General features: G+C 39.7%; 1 protein-coding gene across 1 annotated transcript in view; it reads right to left on the bottom strand.

Annotated features, from left to right (window-relative positions):
* Positions 1 to 12,499, bottom strand: part of TXNDC8 (thioredoxin domain containing 8) — a 32,701-nt gene extending 20,202 nt beyond the window's left edge. The window contains exons 1-3 of the mRNA XM_061163983.1: positions 12,327 to 12,499; positions 9,300 to 9,404; positions 2,422 to 2,481 (exon numbers count right to left, since the gene is read on the bottom strand). Of these exons, the coding sequence (XP_061019966.1) occupies positions 2,422 to 2,481; positions 9,300 to 9,404; positions 12,327 to 12,350 (189 nt within the window). The 5' untranslated portion in view covers positions 12,351 to 12,499. The remainder of the gene's footprint in view (positions 1 to 2,421; positions 2,482 to 9,299; positions 9,405 to 12,326) is intronic.
* Between the last annotated feature and the right edge of the window lie 12,261 nt (positions 12,500 to 24,760).

The raw sequence follows: 24,760 nt of genomic DNA, 5'->3' as shown, positions 1-24,760 counted from the left end.
GATATGGAGAAATAAGAAACCTCTTACATTGCTGGTGGGAATGCAAAGTGGTGCAGCACTTTGTATGATAATTTGTAGGTTCCTCAGTAAGTTAGATATAGAGTTATCATCTGACCCAATAACCCCCCTCCTAGATATATAGCCAAGAGAAATGAAAATATATGCTTAAATGTTTATTTCAGTATTAGTCATAATACCCAGAAGTTGGAAACAAACCAAATGTCCATCAAAGAATGAATGGATAAAAAAAGGGGTAGTAAATTATTCAGCAATAAAAGGGAATGGGGGACTGATACATGCTACATCACGGATGAATCTTGCAAACTTATGTTAAGTGAGAGAAGCCAGTCACAAAAGACCATGTTTTCTATAATTCCATTTATGTGAAATGGCCAGAATAAGCAAGTCTACAGACAAGCTAGGCTAGCAGTTATCTAGGGTTGAGGTGGTGGATAGAGGGAACTAGGGGGGATGACTACTAGGGGACAGTATTTCTTTTTGGAGTTGTAAATACCTTCGAAAATTGATTGTACTGATAGCGGCACAAATCTTTGAATATCTGACAGGTAATAATCCTAGCTGTTTATTCTGAATGCATGGTACATGATTCAGCTTAAAGGACAATTAAACACTGTCAACTTTGAGGGAAATAGAAAAATGAAACTTTTATTACATTCTGGGTATAATGCCATATATTTTGTGTCTTTTATTTTTTCATATTCTGTTAAATATTATTACTTTGTTTTACATATAAAGGAATTGACATTTATACAGGTTAACAGATAAGCAGTCACAAAACTGGGCAGAGGGCAGAATGGGTAAATAATTGATTTTTTAATTATAAAGCTCAAATTCAATCCAATGTATGCACAGGCCACTTATTACTGCTCTTTTCCCTTGAACTTTTAAAAGAACAAGTACTAGGAAGAATAAATTTTTAGACACATTGTATGTATTAATAAGCACATGTTGATTGAAAACATGAGGCTGATTATTTGGGGTGGGTGTTGGGGTGAGGAAGAAAGACTCTAGAGAAAAAAGGGAAAGGTTTCCTGGGATTCCCTGTGATTCTTAAAAAACTCCACACACATACACACACACACACACACACACACACACACACACACACACACACAACTCCACAAAAAGCATAAGCTATAGAAAGGGGAAAGAAAGGTACATAAAAATTTCTGTAATGCACAGAATTGGATTTTAGAAATTTATTAATAATCTATCACAGGGGTGAAATTAAAAGATGCTTCCTCCTTGGAAGGAAAGCTATGACAAACCTAGACAGCATATTAAATAGAGAAGCATCACTTTACTGACAAAGGCCTGGGCTTCCCGGGTAGCTCAGCTTGTGAAGAATCCTCCTGCAATGCAGGAGACTGTGGTTCGATTCCTGGGTCGGGAAGTTTCCCCTAGAGAAGTGATAGGCTACCCACTCCAGTATTCTTGGGCTTCCCTGGTGGATCAGATGGTAGAGAATCTGCCTGCAGTGCAGGACACCTGGGTTCAATCCCTGGCTTGGAAAGATTGCCTGGAGGAGGGTGTGGCAACCCACTCCAGCATTCTTGCCTAGAGAATCTCCATGGACAGAGGAGCCTAGTAGGCTACAGTCCGTGGAGCCGCAAAGAGTCAGACATGACTGAGCAACTAACCACACATGGTTTCCATAAAGAAGGCTGAACACTGAAAAATGAAAAATGGATGCTTTCAAATTGTGGTGCTGGAGAAGACTCTTGAGAGTCTCTTGTATAGCAGGGAGATCAAACCAGTCAATCCTAAAGGAAATCAACCCTTCCAATATTCATCAGAAAGGCTGATGCTGAAGCTCTAATACTTTGGCCACCTAATGCAAAGAGCAGATTCATTGGAAAATACCCTGATGCTCAGAAAGATTGAAGGCAAAAGGAGAAGAGGGCAGCAGAGCATGAGATGATTAGATAGCCTCACCAACTCAATGGACATGAATTTGAGCAAACTCCAGGAGACAGTGAGGGATAGAGGAGTCTGGTGTGCTGCAGTCCATGGGGTCACAAAGAGTCAGACACCGCTTAGCAACTGAAGAAGAACAACAACAACAGGGGTGAAAATAACTTCTCACTTTGAGCCCAACTCTAACCAACTGGTATTGTCTGTCTAGAGCAACTCTGTTGGGCAGGATTGTGGGGCAGAGTCAAGAGCCATTGATGAACAACACTGGACTCATCAGTGAATTCTACCATAGTATGGGAGGGGGGCACATAGCAGGAGAGCCACATATTTATTTCCTTTAAAAGAATGCAAAACATATAAGAACCTTATGAGGGTGTTAACTACCATTCATTACACTTTAAATTGTTTGTATAATCACTGAGACAGCATCTCAACATCACACTGGATTTTGTGAATCTACAAGGAGGGATTTAAGATTCTTACCCGAGCATTGTCCACATCCACAGTAGCAAACATGACGCTTCGGTATTGCACAGACATTGCCTTCAAAAGAATAAAAATTTCCCATTAGCTTAATGTTAAGATTAAATCACACACTAGCAGTGTCTTTTAGCAAAAGCAAGAACCAAACAAAAGAGCTGAGAAAGAGAGCTAAGCATCATCCTGGCACTACTGCCTAGAATCTTAAGGACAGAAGTCAAGGGCTGGGTGTTGTCAAAGTCAAGTAAAGATCAATGGCAGAACCAGAGTCTAAAGTCTGTGTTATGTATCAAAACTAGATTTCCCAGAATACTCTGCCAGTTGTCTTCCTGTTAGGTTCTGCCAATGGGAAGCATTTGCAGGAAAATGGAAAATGGGAATAGGGAAAAACAACTCTTCTCTGCTTCTGTTCCAGACATTCTGGAAGAATCTTTGACAGTGGTGGAGATAATGGTGGTGGTATAATGGGTGTACGGTTATGGATGCAGAAGCAGCCTGTAAATGTCAGCTCCTGGGATATTCTTTTTTTCCAGACAGCTGTGCTTATTCTTTAAAGGTAGTTAATGGCATATTGATTTGTTTGCATTAACATCTTATCTCAAGCATTCCAAACCAACCTGTTTCAGATGAAACCTCTCTTCCCCGGTGGTGTGAAGTGTCCGGAGCATGGCCAAGTGGAGGCAACAACAAATGGAGCTGTCCGTGGGGACTGCTCCCATGGACAGGCAGGAAGCAGCATGACATGAACTGATTAGGTGGACAGCAGGGGCGGAGCTCTGTTGAAGGGATTCTCTCCACTTGTATGTCCATGGAATGTGCCCTAAGTGGGAGTTCTTTCTTCAGTGGTTCATCAAGATGGGGAAATTGGGGGAAAACTCTTGGAAAATAAACATGAAGGCCTTTGGTATTTTAGAGTACTTTTCAGATTAAAAAAAAGATGTTGATTTTGACTGGCAGCATCTCCACGCCTGGCAGGAAGATGGGGCTGCCCAGGAACTCTGGGGAAACTGACTTGTACTTTTCAAGTTTAAGATATATGGATGTTCCCTGGTAGCAGTCAGGCAGGGAAATGGATTTGACAGATATGGACATCTGATTCCAGAGTCAGGTTCTATTCATGAAGTTTTCAGAGTCTCCCAAGTCTGACAGGAAATGGATAGGGTTATAGAAGTTGTTATTTTTGTATTGAGGAGTAGCCAGAAGATCTGGCCCAGTTGTGGGTTCCTTGCTAGGCTGACAGGTGTCCCTTATGAACACTTCCTTCCCTCTCTATTCCATACCATCCACAAAGGACCATCCTCTGTCCTCAACAAACACTCCTCCTTCTGCTCTATTCTTCCTCCCATACAACCTGTTACCATCTAGTCACCTATTCTCCTGATCTCAACTCTAAATTGTCTCCTGAATTTGATCTTTCCTTTTTCTCCCCAAACCACCACCCTAGTTCTGGTAAACCCAGCACTGACATTGTTGTTAAACCTGCCTCAGGCTTTTCAACCCATTCTTAGACAAACTGCCAAAATACAGCAACTCATTAAGCTATAACACAAGGGTCTTTTCCCTCTGGGCTCAGCTTCCTTTTGAAGGCTCACGGGTTGCCACTTCCACTGTATAAACTGAAAGCTAGCCTCACAGATTACTTGCCTTCTCATGATCACACCATGCAATTTCTCAACAAATTTATAATCCCCCTTTTCTCAAAAATGCTCTTTTTGGGAATCTATGCCTGGTGATTCTCTTAGCCCAGAGTCAACAATCTTCACTCTATACTCCAAATCCAGGACTCCACATGGTCTCAGAAATAAAATTTTAGTGGAACATGTTTGCCCATTCATTTGCATATTGCCATTGCCTGCTTTTGTGCTACAACATCAAAGCTGAGTGTATATAATATAGACCACATAGCCTATAAACCTGAAAATATTGACTATCTTTAATCTCTACAGAAAAGGTTGCTGGCCCTTGCTTTCAGTCATCAAGGCCCAGATCAAATGGGACCGTGGAACTCACTTAAAAGCTTTAAATCACTTCTTAAAAACCACTTTTGCTTGTGATTTACTTTTTTCTTATTACCAGACATCCTTTAGTAGAGACTCGGGGTGGTCAACTTTCTGTTTTTGTGTATTTGAAAATATCTTGGATTCTTCCCCACCTAGAGTAACGGTGTAGTCAGCTCACTTCCATTCCACCTTCCTGCAGAGCCTGGAAAAGGGAAAGATTCCTCGGATTCCCTTGCAGCTAGAGTTCTGGATGCAAATTGGTTTCACCAATGAGATGCATACAGGTAAGACTGGGAAGGCAGAAGTGAAACAGAGCTACTTTCTTTTTGTCTTTGGATGTTCCTACTGGAAAGCAAGATCATGAGTGTTTCTGTGCTGGAGGTAGCAGCAGGTATACTAAGGGATCCAGTGCCCCAGCATCAGCTTCCAGATTCTGGTTCTGACTCTCCAACTGCTATTTCTCTGTTGTTGCTGTTTTTTTTTTTTTTTCTCCCAGTAGTGGCCTCTCATCTCTTCTCATATCTCATTATGGCAAATTTAGGATCCCCTCAAATGGGTCTGTGGTGCTCTTGAGTCATTCTTGGGGTTCCAGTCTGGAGCCCATTCATCCAGCCTTCTGATGATTTTATGAGCATTTAATTCCTTGTATTAAAGTTTTCTTTCTGTCTAATTTGGTCCCTGTTTCCTGTTTTTGACTCTGACTGATAAAGTGCCCTAGAGTAATAATAGCCTTTTCTCCAAATCCATTATATACTGTGGGTTTTAAAAAAATGACAGAGAATACATAAATACATTCTCTTGTAAAAGTTCAAACATCACAAGAAAAATAAAGCAAAATATGAAATTTCCCTATTCTCAATCCTACTCCAATTTTCACTCCCTTTCACAGAAAAAAAAAATCATTTGCTATGCACCTTCTGCTCCTCTTTGTCTACATATATATATATAGATAGATAGATATATACTGATATATACATACACAGATATGTGCTGCATGCTTAGTCACTCATTCATGACCCCATGGACTATAGCTTGCCAGGCTTCTCTGTCCATGGGGATTCTCCAGGCAAGAATACTGGAGTGGTTTGCTGTGCCCTCCTCCACGGGATCTTCCCAACCCAGGGATCGAACCCAGGTCTTCCATATTACAGGCGAATTCTTTACTGTCTGAGCCACCTGGGAAACCCTGGTGTATATATATATGTATATTTATCTCTGCTTTACATAAATGGTACTATCGTCCATAAATTTTCCTATATTGTCCTCTTTTTACTTAATTCTATGCTGTCTTGGAGAGAATTCCATCATTATGTATGGGTCTACTTGACTGTTTTTAACATCTGAATAGTATTTCAGAGTGTGGATACACCCAAATTAAAAAAAAAACAACAACAAACTGTGTGTGCATTAGTCTGGATTCCAACAGAAAACAGCACATTCAAGTTAGGATAATTTAGGGAGATTTATCACCAACAGGCTAACTAAAAATAACTGTAAAGTTAAGGATGGGTGTGGAGGAGCTGTGAGAACCTGGACACAACAGTGGCAGAGACTTTATCATCCTTGGGGCCTGAAGGTATGAAGGGAAGAAGGGGTTACTAAGCCTGAGCCTAAAATGCCTTGTTGGCCAATGAAATTTGATCAGCTTTGACTTTGTGGCGGGTGAGGATATTTACACGCCTAAAGCTAAACATTGAAGACACTTAACTTTAAGTGTCTGAATAGAGAGGCCTGCCAGATATTAAAATATTCGCTGTGGATATTCCAATAATTTTAGGCACAGAATAGATGCTGATATGTGAACTGTGAACTTCCAGATGTTCAAGCTTGATTTAGAAAAGGCAGAGGAACCAGAGATCAAACTGCCAACATTCACTGGATCATCAAAAGAGCAAAGAGAGTTCCAAAAAACATCTACTTCTGCTTTATTGACTATGCCAAAGCCTTTGACTGTGTGGATCATAACAAACTGTGGAAAATCTTAGAGATGGGAATACCAGACCACCTGACTTGCCTCCCAAGAAACCTGTATGCAGGTCAAGAAGCAACAGTTAAAACCAGACATGGAACAACAGACTGGTTCCAAATTGGGAAAGGAGTACATCAAGGCTGTATATTGTCACTCTGCTTATTTAACTTATATGCAGAGTACAGCATGAGAAATGCTGGGCTGGACGAAGCACAAGCTGGAATCAAGATTGCTGGGAGAAATATCAATAACCTCAGATATGCAGATGACACTACCCTTATGGCAGAAAGTGAAAGAACTAAAGAGCCTCTTGATGAAAGTGAAAGAGGAGAGTGAAAAAGTTGGCTTAAAGCTCAACATTCAGAAAACTAAGACCATGGCATCTGGTCCCATCACTTCAGCAAATAGAAGGGGAAACAGTGGCTGACTTTATTTTCTTGGGCTCTAAAATCACTGCAGATGGTGACTGCAGCCATGAAATTAAAAGACACTTGCTACCTGGAAGAAAAGTTATGACCAACCTAGACAGCATATTAAAAAGCAGAGACATTTTTGTCAACAAAGGTCCATCTAGTCAAAGCTATGGTTTTTCCAGTAGTCATGTATGGATGTGAAAGTTGGACTATAAAGAGAGCTGAGTGCTGAAGAACTGATGCTTTTGAACTGAGGTGTTGGAGAAGACTCTTAAGAGTCCCTTGGACTGCAAGGAGATCCAATCAGCCCATCCTAAAGGAAATCAGTCCTGAATATTCATTGGAAGGGCTGATGTTGAAGCTGAAACTCCAATAATTTGGCCACCTGATGTGAAAAACTGATTCATTGGAAAAGACCCTGATGCTGGAAAGATTGAAGGTGGAGGGAGAAGGGGACGACAGAGGATGAGATGGTAGGATGGCATCACTGACTTGATGGACATGAGTCTGAGTAAGCTCCAGGATTTGGTGATGGACAGGGAGACCTGGTGTGCTGCAGTCCGTGGGGTCACAAAGAGTCAGATACGACTGAGTGACTGAACTGAACTGATGTCATGTAGCCAATTTCTTTATTTGAATATGTTTCTTTTAAATATCAAAGTTTATGACTGGTTAGAATGAATTCAAGTAGATTTAAGAGTTTAAGTCAAAAATTGAAATGTTAGAAACCCTGCTGAATAATAATATATTTTCAGCTGTGTAGAGAAATCTGAACTTTATAACTGAAGTAGGAGATTGCACAAAATGGACTGTAAATGTGAAACTCTGTGCAGTAAGGAGAAATGAAAAGAAAATGTCCTGAGTTTCTTTCTGCAGCATGTTGTACACTCCCCCCACCAAATGGTGTAAACACTTAAATGGGGTAATAGGAAAATTAACTAGATGAAACACTGTATAGACATGAAAATTATAATCTGGAGAGTTGATAAAAACATAAACCAATGTGTATATGGAAAAAGACCTGAATATAAATATATGATTACAATTAAGTGGAATATTTTACAAAGAAATTTTATAAAGGAGCTCAGATATGAAAGGAATAAGTAAGACATAGGATTTCTTCTGATAATAGGGTTGAAGGATTGGGGGTAGTTTATTCTTTTTTTATTATAGTTTAAAAAAGTACCATGTTCATCTGTAATCTATTCCAATATCTGGAAGTTCTGAACTCTAGAACTTCGGTAAAATGTCATTATTATGAATAATCCATTCCTTTATACAGCTGTACTCTTTTGCACATTTTGATGATCCCTGTAGAATTATCCGCAAACAAACAGTATGAATCTGGTGTGTGTACTAATGATCTAATTAGATCTCTAAATTATCTGCAGGTCAAGCATGATGCTTCCAGAAAAACTATGATTCCATGCAGAAGATTTTAAGTGTAATTAGGTTCCGTTTTTTATTTTTGTTTTTATTTCCATTACTTTAGAAGATGGATCCCAAAAGATATTGCTGAAATTTACATGAAAGAGTGTTCTGCCTATATTTTCCTTTATGGTATCTGGTTTAACATTTAGATCTTTAATCCATTTTGATTTTATATGGTGCTAGTGAATGCTATAATTTCACTCTTTTACATCTAGCTGTCCAGTTTTCTGAGCACCACTTACTGAAGAGACTGTACAGTCTCTTCTCCATTGTATAGTCTTGCCTCTTGAAACTGATCTTGATAAATTGATCATAGGTATGTGGGTTTATTTCTGGGCTTTCTATCCTGTCCCATTGATCTACATGTTTGCTTTTGTGACAGTACCATACTGTTTTGATTACTGTAGCTTTGTAGGATAGTCTGAAGTCAGGGAGCCTGATTCCTCCAACTCCAATTTTCTTTCTCAAGATTCCTATATGCTTTTTTTGTTTCTATGCAAATTAAAAAAAATTTTATTCTAGCTCTGTGAAGAAAGCCATTGGCAATTTGATGAGGACTGCATTGAATTTGTAGATTGTCTTGGGTACCACAAGTATTTTAAAACAAACTTATGCTTACTAACAGAGAAAGGAGGGGGAGGGATAAATTAGAAAGTTTGTGTTGGGATCATTTATTGGGATTAACACATACACACTGATATACATAAAACAGATAACCAACAAGGACCAGGGAACTAAATTCAATATTTTATAATAACTTACAAGCAAAAAGAATCTGAAAAAACTATCTCTATCTCCATCTCCCTATCTATCTCTCCATCTATCTATCTAACTGAATCACTGTACTATATGCTTGAAACTAACACAACATTGTAAATCAACTATACATCAATAAAATTTTAAAAATTAAAATAACAATAGTAATAAAGAATTAGGCACTAAGTGGGGGAAAAACTATCAACCCATAATGGCTCATAACTACCAAACTTTTAATATTTATTGGGAAAACTGTTCGAGGACTTTAAATTCCTTCTAAAAAACTGTGAAATTGACACTGATGATACTTACATGAAAAACCGGATAAATCCTTTTGCAAGGACCACACCATTTTGCTGAGAATTCAATTACCACAAGTTTGTTTCCAGCAGCTTTCAAAAACGCTTTAAATTCATCCTGAGACGAGAACATAAATTAGGAAATGTGTACAGTCACTGAATCTCATCTAGTCATGCAAGGCATAAAATGACAGCATAGTTATGGTGCCCCATCCCACTGTTCTCCAGGGGACCTGATCTTTCCTAAATGTCCCTGAGGGCATATATATATTTATCTTCCTAAGTATACATAAATGATGATAAACCCACACAAAAACTTTCAGTTCAGTTCAGTCACTCAGTCGTGTCCAACTCTTTGCCACCCCACAAAAACTTTAGGATTCTATTTACCAGATGGGTTGGTAATGATAGTTGATAATGGCTGGATACTTCTGGCAACAGACTGATGAATGGATGTTCAAGGTGGACATCTACATCTAATTTTTTAAAACAAGGACCTAGACATGCATTAACAGAGAAATCAAAACAGAGAGCTAATTTAGCACCTTTAATCATTTCTTCTTTTTTTGGGGGGGGCGCTGATCATTATTAAAGCTATAGTTAAAACCATACATTTAAGGATTAGACATGCTTCTTGCTGAATGTCTTAAGTGAATTTTCTATCAGCTATCTGTATCATCTAAATAAAGTAAGATTTTCCTTCTGGGACCTCATGTCATGGTATCTATGCTTGATTGCTTTGTGAACAATATCCTACACTAATTATTTCATTCACAACTTGTCTTTCCAACAAGTCCCCTACAGAACCCAATCCTGATTCACTTCAGTGCCTTCATGGCCCCTAACTAGCACATAGTAAACTCAGGGAGCATTTAGTTGACTAAATGAATAATCCGCTAATATGTGGTGTCTGTTCAGGATTTATTTTTCCTTTTCTCACTGGAATTGCAATAATAGTATCTAATTTACTCGGTGGCTGGTATTCTCGTTCTTAATCTTTACAACCACCCTATGCAGTATTATTATTATTATCCCCATTTCACAGATGCATAAAATAACATTTTTAAACTTTCTCATGGTCAACCAGCTGGTGAATGTCATAGTTGGGATTACTAACCTTACTAGTTTGACTCCAAGGTCCATTTCCTTAACTACTATAGAAAATTGCCTCCTGAGTTCTTTATGGTAACGGAGCTCGCTCTCTCTCTCTCTAGCCCAAATGCCATCATTCATTCATCCCTGGACCACTAATTAAGATGGAGGGATGGGATCAGTAATTGAGTTAAATCAGTTGGGGCCGATCACTGGAAATAGGGATGGGATTTATTCCATCCAGATGGAATACACTGTATAACAGGGGGATCCTGACAATTACACTGTCATTTGATTTACTTTCAGGAGGTGAAACTGATGACTCAAGACACATTCTCCCTTTAATAATATGCCTCCAAGAGAGGGGCGATTGACTTTTCAGAGAGCCACGACACCTCCACTTCTCACTTGCTTCTGAAGTTGTAAGTTAGATGTCATCCTCAGAACCCCTCAATTCTTCACTTCCCAGTAGTTGTTAGGGTATAAACTGACCTAGTCGGTCCCATGAATTTGACTTGGCTAAGTTCTCTGTAGGTAATACTCCCATGGTACAGAGTGATCCCACATGTACCAATTAAGGCCTACTCTGTGCTGGGTACTGGACACACTGCTAGGATACAGCATGGACAAAAAGACAAAACATTACACCCCCTCCCTTCATGAAGTCTGCATTTAGGGGAAAGTCAATGGTAAGATAAGTGAAATATATAGTAAATTTGTAATCACTGCTAGTAAAGAAAAAAAGTGAAAGTAGCTCAGTTGTGTCCAACTCTTTGCGACCCCATGGACTATACAGCGGAATTCTCCAGGCCAGAATACTGGAGTGGGTAGCCGTTCCCTTCTCCAGGGGATCTTTCCCAACCCAGGGATCAAACCCAGGTCTCCCACATTGCAGGCAGATTCTTTACCAGCTGAGCTACCAGAGAAGCCCAAAGAAAAAAAGGAGAAGAATAAAATAAGAAGGAAGGATGAGAGTTGGGATTACAATTACAGTCTGGGTGGCCAAGGACCACCTCTATGTAATATACGAATAAAGGCATAAAGGAAACAATAGGTCCTCAGAGTAGGTACCTAAGAAGGAGATGGAGAGGGCTTCTCTATGAGATTCCCAGGAAACCAAAAAAAAGAAAAGAATTAGTAAAATCATTAGCAAGTGTATGCTATTTTTAAAACATTTTCTTAAGCCCAAGTTAAATGGCCATACCTTCTTTCAATCTGGTTGGTCTCCTATTTGTGATCTTAAACACAAGCATGTTTGGGAAAGTATCAAAAGTCTAAGTCTGAAGGTGCTAGTGGAGGGAAGACCCAGGCCCTACACGTCCCCCTTCCCTCTAGCTCCTGGTACCCCTGAAATGAGTGGGTATCAGAATGTCTGGATGCTAATGCCTGCTTCACCTCTCTACTCTTTTAAAGGCAATTTTCTTCTTTATAAATAATTATCCCTGGCCTTTACATCTATTGAGATCTGTTGCAGCAGTATCACTGGACAATGGATGGAAAGTGGCTTTATGAAATATCACCTCAACAATTATTAATGCCCCCATTCCATCCTACAGGCATGTCTAGGGGTTCCCTTTCCTAGGATAAGAGAAAAATGTGGACTATTTTACTTCCAGAAAAATTTCCAGCTACAAGCAAGGTAAAATCGGTGGGATCAGATACAGGATGGGATCTGTTACAAGCTGGTCTGGATCCAGCTAGAGTAAAATCAAGACAAGAGAAGAAGGAAGGGATAGAACTCTTTTTGATCAGCTTTGCTCTTGGCTATTCTCCAGAGAATGCCATCCTTCAAGAAACAGCATAAAGAAAAAGCATTAAGAAAACAAACTCTTCTTGGCTTGGAGCTACAAAGGAGTACTGGATGGAGGAAATATTTCTTAAAGCTAATCAAATCTGCTCTCAAGACGGTCTCTTTTGAAATACTCCTTGAAACCAAATAAATACTTGCCATGTCTCTAATATTCTGCACCATGATTTACACCTGGGAATTGCTGACAAAACTCTTCTGTTGGTTCAGTTGGCAGACTGTAGCTGTCTCTTACCAATTATAGGATCCTAGCTGGAGTATAAGGGTACCTTCTCTATGACATCACTGAACATGACATCTTAGAACCTGGAACTTTGGAAGACATGGAGCTAACTTCATTTTTATGCCATGACTACTTGGTCAGTATGTGGTCAGTAAGAACAGATAACTGCTGGCCTTGTGTGCAGAATCAATAATGTGTCTGTCTCTTTTTAATCTCCTACTACCTATTTCCACGCACCTCCCTCCCTCCCCCAGTCCTGGCAACCACCACATGAGAAATAAGCAAGGCATTCATCTATTAAATAGATGAAAGTTATTTTCACTTAGGATTTTGAAGGAATTATTTTGCAGTTGAGAAAGATACTAAAGCCTTAATTTTAAAATAATGCTTCTTGTAAATTTGGTTTTTTGGGTCCCAGATTCCCTAAACTTTGTTATTCTGCCTTGATTATTTAGGAGGTAGTAAAATTTCACTCTTACGGACTGACTGGACCAGGGGTTGGCAGGCTTTTCCTGTCAAGAACCAGATAATATTGGGGGCTTTATGGACAACATGTTGGTTCATATTCTTTGTTTTCACAATCTTTTAAAATGTAAACATTTTTAACTGCTGGGCTTTATAAAAACAGCAGCAACTCCTCAAACCTTCTTCAGAGCAACAGCAACCACCACTACCAGCTGAATTCCCAGCAAAATTATTCTTTCTAGCTTTTCCATTCCTCCATTCAGACCTCTCAGGAATAAATTATCTGCCTTTCTTTTGTGTGTGTGTGCTAGATGAAAAACTATGAATATCTCTTGTATAGCTTCAGCCAAATCGTTTTTTGTAGCGGATATTTGTCCATTGCTTTCCAGTACCCATTTCTTCCTCTTTCTACCAAAAATACCCTGATTTTCTGTGGGCAAATTTATTCCTCCCCCATTTTATTGCAGCTATCCAGTTTGTATGGGCTTACTCTAACCCTAAATCCAAGGTTCAGCCCTGATGATTTTTTATTTTTTTGGCCACACCACGGGGCTAGGAGATCTTAGTTCCCTGGCCATGGATCAAACTCATGCCCCTGCAATGGAAGCATGGATCTCTAACCACTGGGAAACCGGGGAACTCCCTTGACCTAATGATCTTAATCCAAACAACAATCCTATATTTAGACCAAGGGTTACCCAAAAGAGGATAAGAAAGCAAGAGAAAGCAATGCCTAGCGTTTGTGACAGTTACTGAAATTTCCTCTTTATTTGGCTATAAATAAGGTGCTGATTGGCAGCTACTATAAAACATGCAGGAACCCAGTCTTTGTAGAATACCAATGTTCCAGATCTTCCCTGTAGCTTAGATGGTAAAGAATCTGCTTGCAGTGCATGAGGCCTGGGTTCGATCCCTAGGTCAGGAAGATCCTCTGGAGAAAGGAATGGCTAACCGTTCCAGTATTCTGGCTTGGAGAATCCCATGTACAGAGGAGCCTGGAGGTCTACAGTCCATGGAGTCACAAAGAGTTGGGCATGACTGAGTGACCAACACTAATACTACTGTTTCAGAAAGCAGAGAGGAAACCTGGATTTTTGGTTTCTTGGTCCACAGGATGAAATATTGCCAGAAGTTCAATCAAAGCCTGGAATTTTTGTTTCCACAGATAGCAAATCCCTTTATAGTTTAAACCAAATTAAGTTGGAGTTTCTAATAATTACCTGGTAACCACTCAGATACAGTATTATAGAAATTTCTCCATTTGGGTACAACTGCAAGAACTATGACTCAACATTGCCACTGCTGTTTAAAAAATCTCTCATTCAAGATACACAACAGTAGAGCAAAATCTAACTTTAGGACCGAGAAATCTAATTTCTGTCCTGCAATACGTCCAGACTCAAAATATTCATTACTACTCTGAAATAACTATTTACCAACTGGCATTCCAGTCATCTAAGTTTCTTTCTGGGCTTCCCTAACTGCTTAATATTTATCAAGGGAGAAGGTGGAAGGAAAACAAGCTTTAGACTCAGACAAATGTTATTTTTCCACTTTGTGATACATGAGGGTCACCAGACTTGGATGAAACAACTTGGTTTCAAACCTGAGTGCTGCTACTGTGAGCTCTTGAGCAAATGATGGCTTATCTAAGCTTCTATTTCTTTATCTGTAAAATGGAGTTAGTGTACATCTCCTAGGGATATGATGATAATTAACAGATATAAAGAAGTATATTTAAAATTATTATTTCTTTATATCAGTTATAATTATATATACTTTCATAATGATAAAAGATAATGAACAGATATAAACAGATATGAAAAAGAGCTTCTAGCTCAAGTCAGCAAAGGCATGTATCACTCTGACTTTCCAAGTTTCTACTTCAGAAAGGGTTTTCTTACCTCTTAGTGGACAAAAGGCAAACTGCAAGTCAACATGCTCCCTTCTGAGCTGACAGATCTCTGAAAAGGAGAAGCAACATAGGTTGTAAACTAATGTCCACAAGCCCCTGATGGCCCACTAACATTTACGAACTGGAATATTTTAGGAATAAACAAAGCCTCTTATTCATCTTGCAAGGAGTCCTAAGATCTGGCAACCCTGGGCCTCTCCTTCTGTGTTGCATGATGCCTGTCAAATGGAGCCTAGTGGTTGCCCTGCTGGAAGGAGCATGCTCTTTCCAGCTGGGTCCTGTCCTCATCATCTTCCATTGCTCTAAGAACCCAAGGTGGAGTAAAAAGATGCTATTTTTGTTGAGGGTGTGCAGCTATTTGTCTTCTACCATGAAAATAGGTACTTGAAGCATTTCTAATGTCTCTGTCCAGTATCTATTGTATTCTTTTTTTTTTTTGTTCATGCGGGTGGTGTGCTTATTAATATTACTTGCCTGGCTTCTATTGGCATTTGAGTTTGAGCCTGCTGACTTTGATGCTTTTAGCATCACAGCCAGGAATTTTATTCATGGTTATCCACTGAAGATCCTGCCCTCACCTCTCCTTCTTTTTTTTCCTTTTTCATTCAAGAAGGAAAGATAGATGTTGGTACATATTGAACATCTTCTAAGCCCCCTGTTGAGAAATGCAGTTTCAAAGTATGGACTCTGTTCTTGGCATCACTTTGTTATTTTACAAATACTCTCCTAGTTAAGGTGACTGTGTCCACTCTACAGATGAGATGATCAAGGTGCAGCAGCAAGTTTAGATAAGTTATCCTAGCCAGAATTAATTTTGAATTTGAGTCTGGTCACCTGTCAGACAGGTCAGCTGACAAATCTTCAGGTCTCTTAGTGAGTTAGTTAGCACTGGATGAACTGAATGCAGTGAATTCCTTTTTTTTCCCCCCCACAACAATAAGGTATCTACTATCTCCACTATCCTTTTGCTTATGGAACTAGCTCTTCTTGAACTTCCTTCCACTGCACTTGGAAAGGAGATGGTACAGATTTAACTCTTAGGCATAGCTACTAAACCAACAAACTTCTGCCATGTCCCTGGGTTCCCAGAAGTGGAGCAAGATTGGGCCAGGACATCTGCCTTTAGGTACTAGGCTTGCAGATTTTTCCACATAATTTGCTGCAAAGCAGCTTGCCCAGCCCAAGGGCAGGGAGAGTAGATGACGGATCTCAGAAGTCTGTTTATATCCAACTGGAATTAAGCACTACTATGAGGTCCAGGAAACAAATGACCAAGTTCATAAAAACCTATCTTTTTTATGTTTTGCAGAAAAAGTGCTTAGTTGGTAAGAAGTACAAGTTTCTAGTCCTGGATAAAAGCTCTCAGTCAAGTATTTTCTAGAAAAGGGTGCTCTAGCTTTTCCTTTTGTACTTGACTGTGTTCTTTGTTTCCCCAACATGCACTCACATGTATTTTCCTAGATCCATTTCTGACCTCATTGTTGGAATCATGAAGCTCCAAAACAGTTTGGGTGGAGTCTCTTTTTGAGTACTTGGGGTTGCATTAAAAAAAAAAATTATCCAGGGATGGAATCCTAAGCGTGGGTTGAGAATTTAAAATCTTAAAAATATTAACGACAACAACAAAAACCAGAGTGGGAAGAAAAGTAAAGAGAGAAAGGAAGAAAAGAAAGTCAATGAGAGGAAAAGGGAGTGAGGAAAAGCAAAAGAGGGCCAAGAGAAAACAATTTTTAAAAGAATAAAAAACAAGAATAAAGAGATAAATCATTGACATATATGACTTGCAATCCACCTTAGAACTTACAGAGACATACCAACATGTGAAGGACTGTTTAGTACTAATATAAGATTCAGATCATGATTAGTTTTACCCTAAGGAAAAAAAGATCAGATTCTTCTTACCAAATACTCCAGTGGGTGACATCTTCTTTGAGTTGACTTACGCTTTAGTTGAGTATTGAGAAGCAGAAGTTCAAGGATATATTTGCGAGAAAGAGTGACTTCTTTTTTTTGCCTGGGTTCAATCCCTGGGTCGGGAAGATCCCGTGGAGGAGGAAATGGCAACCTGCTTCAGTATTCTTGCCTGGCAAATCTCATGGACAGAGGAGCATGGTGGGCTACAGTACATGAGGTTACAGAAAAGTCAGACACAATTTAGCAACTAAACAACAAAATGAGAGGAAGAAGGGGTTGTTCTGAAGCACTCTGCAACCAAGGCCTAGAATTAAAGCCATTTTAGGGTCTTACTACCCAGGATGCTCGCAGACTAACAGTATTAGCATCACCTGTGAATTTGTCATTAAAGAAAAAAAGAATGAAAGAAGCTACAGGAACTACAATAACAAAGAGTAATAAATAAAAGAAAGATGGGAAGGGAATTGTGTACAGAGAGGATAAAGGATTTGTAAGGGAGGACTTTCATTATGTGGATGAAAAGCATGAATTCTCTTTAGAAGACCTTGCTCTTCAAGGTCATACAGACAGTGGCATCATCACCTGGGATGCTTAAAGGAAAAGCAGAACTTCAGGCTCCACCCCTGATGTTCTGAGTAAGAATCTGGATTACAAGATGCCCCCGGTGATTCTTATGCACAGTGGTATTTGAGAAGCTGCTCTAGATTTCCTTTTCGATCAGGGAGCTGTCTGTGGAACAGAGGACCAGGAGCATCAGCCTCAGGGCTGCCTGGGAATTGTGACAAATCCCAGTTCTCATGCCCCACCCTGGACCTAACGAATCAGCATCTCTGAGGGTGGGGCCCAGATGTGTGGTTTAACTAGCCCTCCAGGTGATTCTGCTGGGTGGTCAAGTTGGGGAACCACAAGGCTAGAAGTTCTTTGTAACAAAGGGATTGATTTATACATTCATCTGGTGTATTGGGCTTTCCCGGTGGCTCAGCTGGTAAAGAATTTGCCTGCAATGCAGGAAATGCGGATTCGATCCCTGGGTCAGGATCCAGGATCCTCTGGAGATAGGAATGGCCACCCACTGCAGTATTCTTGCCTGGAGAATCCCATGGACAGAGGAGCCTGGAGGGATACAGTCCCTGGGCTCACAAAGAGTCGGACACACCCAAGTGACTAACCAAGCACCTGATGTATCACAGTTTGAGCCACCAGAGAAGCCCGATGATGAAGTAGCAGGAGTCAAAATCACACCCTGAGAATTCCCTGCCTATCCAGTGGTTAGGACTTCTATCAGGGTCCTAAGCTGCCAGAGGCAGCAAAACAAAACAAACGACAAGAACGGAAACAAACGAAACTTACACCCAGAGTGCCTTGGCCACTGATCAATCCAAATTTGTATCAGCTTAGCTGGTGGCTGGCCAGGTGTTAACCCCTTCAGTTGCTGGACTGTAGGGAGATCCAGGGTGTCCCAGGGGAGGGACTGGGGCAGCCTCAATGAGGTGGGACAGGAGCACCGAGGCTGCTTATTAGCCTACACATTCCAATAGTTTAACAACTGGTTCAGCTAGCTATTCCCGCACCTATCAACTAAGGATCAGCCTCCTGATATTGATGAAAAATGCAACAACTGCTCTTTCCAGACATTCAGGGCAACGGTAACATTCACAAGTTGTTATTTACCAAGAAAAATATTTGCTTGGAGTTTTCACATTGAGATGGGAATAAAACCTTCAGGGATCCCTTAACTGTGCTGTGTTTAGGGGCTCAGTCGTGTCCAACTCTTCGTGACCCCATGGACTGTAGCCCGCCCGGCTCCTCTGTCCATGGAGATTCTCCAGGCAAGAATACTGGAGGGGGTTGCCATGCCCTCCTCCAGGGGATCTTCCCAATCCAGGTCTCCCGCATGGCAGGCAGATTCTTTACCGTCTGAGCCACCAGGGGAGCCTGATCCCTTTCCCAGAAGGAAGCAAAACTCGGCTAGGTCCCTAGGCTGATGGCTAGTCTATGGGACAGAGCAGGAAGGAGCTGTGCTACTTGAGAGGCGCTTGGCCCTGGCTCAAGGTTATGGGGCCAGAGCCACAGTGGCGGGTCGTACGAATAGTACAGAGCTCAGAGAGTGGGGAGGAAAAGAAAGGCAAGAGGCCAAGGACTCACGGAAACACCAAGACAGAAAATTTTCAAGCATCTCCCAACCAGCCCCACAACAAGCCTTCAGGGAAGTGAAAGAAATTGTAGGTATCAAACACTGCGCCAAAGGCAAAGTGTTCACAAAGGTGAGTTGTTTAGCATTAGGGTAATTATTAACATAACCATCATAGGGCAATTTCTGCCAGCTCGGGGCAAACGTGTGCCTCTGACTTCTGTGGGCTGTGGCTGCAGTACGTGGCTGTGAGATGATGGAACACTGCGGTAATGGTAAGGAGAAACATGTACATCATTACCCCCAAGCTTCCTAGATTTGGATCCTAAAAGTCCTTGGATTTTCCTTTGGGCATGGAAAGAGCTGGAACACAAGCTGAGGTCAAGGAAATGCCTGTTACTTGCAGTGAGGGAGAAGTTACATGGGAGTCAGTTTAGAAAACCATCTGCTTGAATCAGCAAACGTTCTGTAAAAAAAAGAAAAGTCAGTGTGCCCTTAGATAAACTGAGGCATAGGGGATCGCCAAGGAAAAGAACTGACTAAAACCTTGCCATAGCCTCTTTCCTACTGGAAGATGCCCTTGTTTTCCTTATTTCAGAGAACACTGGGGTCTTCATTCACGTCTCTCCTGTCCACAGGTGGCTTACAGTCCTCCCACGGTTCCCAAAGCTTCTTGTAAAATCTATAGTTACTCATGTGTTTCTGATTGCTTTCTTATTAAAAAAAAAAAATTTCAAAATACGGAGAACAGGAAACTAGAAAAATAATTAACGGAGGTTTCATTTCCAAGATTGTATTACCACCATTGTTTATATTTTGATGTGTCACACACACACAGTTTAGTTTAATCAAATCACCATTTTATTACTTTGTACTTTTGCATTCTGCTCTCTCCCTTAATGTTATGCTAGGGACATTTCCTGATTATCGAATGAACTCAGACTGCATAATTTGCAATTGTTGCATACCATTCTATCATTTGGGTGCATTGTGGGTTTTTTGGTTTGTTTGTTTTTTTTTAAATTTACTTTGGAGTATACTTGCTTTACAATGTTGTGCTAGTTTCTGTTGTATCTTCATTGACTTTTTCTTACGTTTTTTACAAATTCACAGTCACAAAGCATCACATAAAACTGTGATGAGTGTCTTTCCAATAATTGTGGAAACTCTTATTTTCTGAGAGTAATTTCCTAGGAAGGTACTATTTTAAGGAATCTTGATGTATTATGCAAAACTTCCTTCTTGAGTGCTTGTGCCAATTTACTTACACCACCATGTCCATGAATTTGCTCATCTCACCACTTTTTAATTATTAGTATTGATTTTTATGACTTTACTTTTTTGGTAAACTGATAGGTAAGATGTTATATCATTATAGTTTAAAGTTGTATTTCCTTGATTACTAATGTGGTTGAACATATTTCTATTTTTTATATGAAATCATTCAGTATTTAATTTTTTATTAGGATGTCTGATTTTTAATTTGTGAGTGTCTCTTTATGTTTTAGGTTTTTTGGTAATTAATACTTTTTTTAGGCACAGAAGTTAAATTTTTAGTCAAATCTGTTGATTATGTATCTTGCCATTTCTCCACTGACTATATACTAGGAAAGATACCTTCCTTTTGTGGTTATTAGTGAATACTCATAATTTTCCTGATAACAAAGTAATTTTAGTTTTTAAACTGTTTTTTGGTAATGATTAAAACACTTATTATAAAAACCTAGGACAATCATAATACACAAAGGACTAAGGATGTCCCCATCCTTCAAAAAACAGAATATCACATATACTCCTCCCCCATTGTGCCCATGCACACTTTACTTTTTAATACTTTCACCATTTCTTTTGTTGTTGAGGAACAGATGAGGATATAGTTACATTTTCCTTGATCCGATTTAGGGAATGTCAATCTTTCATGTGACAGGGCATGTCTATTTTTTTGTTGTTGTTGTTGTTTGTTTGTTTCTTTTTTGTTTGTTTTTGTTATTTTTTTTGTTTCTATTTTTTTGTTATTTTTTCTATTTTCCTACCACTGCTTTACGTATTTATTCTTGTACCAGACCTATATGTGTTCATCACACATTTAATTAAAATATAAAAACTCATATTACTTTTCCACTGCAAACTTTTCTTAGATATGAATAAAAGGGGGGGTAGGGAGAGATTAGGAATTTGGGATTAACAGATACACACTGCTACATATGAAACAGATACACAACAAGGACCCCAGTGTACAGAACAGGGAACCATATTAAATATCTTATAATAACCTACAATGACAAAGAATCTGAAAAAGAATATATGTGTGTGTGTGTGTGTGTGTATATATAAAAATCAATGAATCACTTTGTTGTTCACTTGAAGCTAACACAATATTGTAAATCAACTATTGTAAATCAATAAGAGAAAGAAAAAGAAAACAACATGTCTGGAAAAAAATCTGTGCTGTTAAGTTATATTAAAAAATAGCTCCTTAAAAAACTAGACATAGAGCTACCATATGATCCAGCAATCCTACTCCTGGGAATACATATAGAGGAAACTATAATGAAGAAATACATCCACATCAATGTTCTCTGCAGCACTATTTACAATAGCCAAAACATGGAAGTAACTTAAATGTCCATCAACAGAAAGTGGATAAAGAAGAATAAAAAAGACATGGCATATTTATACAAGGACTAAGATTCAGCCATAAAAAGAATGAAATAATGTTATCTGCAGCAACACCAATGGACCTAGACATTATCATACTAAGTGAAATAAGTCAAAGACAAATATCACATATTATCCCTTATATGTGCAATCTAAAGAAAAATGATACAAATGAACTTATATACAAAACAGAAACAGACCCACAAACAGAACAAACTTACATTTATCAAAGGGGAAAGAGGTGGGGGAGGGATAAATTAGGAGTTTGAGATTAACATAAACGTGCTACTGCATATAAAATAAATAACCAACCAGGACCTACTGTTGAACAAAGGGAACTACATTCAATGTCTTGTAATAATGTATAATAGAAAAGAATCTTCAAAAAATATGTATAACTGAATTATTCTGCTGTTACCTGAAACTAATACAACATTGTAATCAGCTATATTCCATTAAATAAAAAGAAAGCAACAAAACAGCTTTCGCACATGAAGGACAATAGAGTGTTAATACATGACGTGGAAATGTGAGTTGTATAAAGGTTGAATGTTTGAACACTATATCCCTCTATGTAGAGCAATTTGGAGATGAGTTGTAAGAAAACTTATTGGATAGGTAGACTGTGGTCAGATTACAAAGGGAATTTACAGAGAAGAGTCTGATGTTAATAAGCAGCTAAGAAGAAACATTACAGGTTCTTGAGAAGAAACAGCGAGGGCGGAAAGGCATGCTTTAGGAAGGATTTTTATACTAATGTTATGTGGCTTCAGTGATAAAGAACCACCTTCCAGTGCAGGAGACAGGGGTTCAATCTCTGGGTCAGGAAAATCCCCTGGTGGAGGAAATGGCAACCCATTCCAGTATTTTTGCCTGAAAAATCCCATCGCCCACCCCCCCCCCCCCCACCCCGCCATGGCGGGCCACAGTCCGCAGGGTCAGAAAGAGTTGGAAGTGACTGAGCATGTGTCCTATACAAAGGTAGAGGCAGAGACACTGATTCAGAGAAGCATGTTGGGAATTATAGAAATTCATCTATAGTAGAATTAGAAATTTTTTAAGAGTGCAATGGAGCAGAAGGCAATGTAGCATCCATATGTAAAATAGAAATGACGGCACTGGCTCAACAGATATTTACTGTTTCTATATAGTCTAGGTCTATAAGGGACAAGAAAGAGAGAATGCCACTATTACAAGCCTTATACTAGTAATACCACTGATCAAAATGGGAACATTTTCTCCTACTGTGTAGGCTACAGGAATACGCCTTTTTCACTCAACTCATCATAACTAATCCCCAAAAGACTCTGTCCTCATTATTTTTCTCTACAATAATTCCCAAGGAGAACCCAAACATTTCTGTTTTGTTTTTTGTCCATCAATCCGTGGATGGAGAATCCAGTTGTGATTACTGGTCATGTGCTCTGACTTACAGGTGATCTTCGCTTCCCTCCCCTCTCCCCAGGTCCCATGCAGGACAAACTGTAATGGGGGTTTTCCACCTGCGAGGTCCCTATCATCAGTTTATGCAGGAGGAGGAAAAGGGTCAAACTGCTCTCATCTTTCTTCTAGGTTTTGGAGACAAGCCCTCCAGGGTGATCTAGCCCATCTCATCAGAATATAAGGTGATGACTACTGACCTTACTTCAGTCTTCAGTCTTGAATTTTGGGCTGATTTTGGTTCTCTGTTTGACCATCACAAAACTAGTAGGAACCCAGAGGCTCCAGCCCTGTTCATGGTCCAAACATTCAGGAGGATTTGGGGAGCAGAGTCTCAGAGAATGGTCTTCTGGCTGACCCTGGGGAATTTTGTCACAAAACAACTGGACCTCTTACATAAATTTCATAATATGTTGGAAATGCGGGCAGTGCCCTTTGGCAATCATTATGCTAGATTATTGCAACAATGGCACTGCCCACATTGTGAGCAGATTCTTTATCATCTGAGCCATCGGGGAAGGGATTTTTATCTCCTTTCAATTCAGTCACTCAGTCATGCCCGACTCTGCGACCCCATGAACTGCAGCATGCCAGGCCTCCCTGTCCTTCACCAACTCCCAGAGCACGCTCAAACTCATGTCCATCGAGACAGTGATGCCATCCAACCACCTCATTCTCCCCTCCTGGCTCCAATCTTTCCCAGCATCAGGGTCTTTTCTAATGAGTTGGTTATTTGTATCAGGTGGCCAAAGTATTGGCGCTTCAGTTTCAGCATCAGTCATTCCAATGAATATTCAGGACTGATTTCCTTTAGGATTGACTGGTTGGATCTCCTTGCAGTCCAAGGGACTCTCAAGAGTCTTCTCCAACACCACAGCTCAAAAGCATCAATTCCTCAGTACTCAGATTTCTTTACGGTCCAACTCTCACATCCATACATGACTACTGGAAAAACCATAGCTTTGACTATGTGGACCTTTGTCGGTTAAATAATGTCTCTGCTTTTTAATATGCTGTCTAGCTTGGTCGGAGCTTTATTTGAGACAAAAGAAATGAATCTTCTTTGAATTTTGTGTCTGTTCCTGTGTATTTTTGTTCGAGAAGGAATGTAGGCTTTCAAGATCTTTAATAGCATGGGGAGAAGAATACATCCCCAAGTCCATGTTAAATAATTTTACTGTAAAGAAAGAATGATCATGAATGGATCCAACCAGGGAAGATCCTCAAGTGGTGAAGGCATTTAAGGGGTCAAAGATTAGGGACCTATTGCCTGACTGAGGTGAGGGTGCCAAGAATACAGTCTGGGATGTGCTTTAACCCTTTCCATACACCTTCTACTCTTTGATGTGGACAACTGATTCTTCCTTGATCTTCAATGGAATCCTATGCAAATCAAGCTCCATTTCCCAACCATACTGCCGCATCTATAAAGTCACCACATTCTGGGTGATAACAGTGATGTCCAGGGCATTCACATACCCTTTTATGAGAAAAAAAAAAAACCCTTTTATGATCCAGAATGTCTACAAAGAGGATGACAGCTATTCAAAACTGCAATCTATCTGATCTTCTTAAACTGCAGTTGGAGAGCATCTAAACACAGGGAAGAGGTACCTATTCCCTAGCGGTGGTCGCCAAGGTTCTATTACTTACTCTGTTGACAGTGATGATGTCACTCTGTATAAGTTCCTCAGCCCTGAGCTTCATGTTTAAAAATCTAAAAGTAAAGAGAGTCCATGACTCTCAAGGACCTTAAGAACTCCACTAAAGTCTGTATCCTTCCAGTAACAATAACATTACAGAGAGGTGAGCTGTTAGCAGGACTGATT

Source organism: Dama dama, chromosome 16 (genome assembly GCF_033118175.1).
Source record: "Dama dama isolate Ldn47 chromosome 16, ASM3311817v1, whole genome shotgun sequence".
NCBI lineage: Eukaryota > Metazoa > Chordata > Mammalia > Artiodactyla > Cervidae > Dama > Dama dama.
Note: the sequence above shows the minus strand (reverse complement) of the source record. Positions and strands in the feature narration are given on the sequence as shown.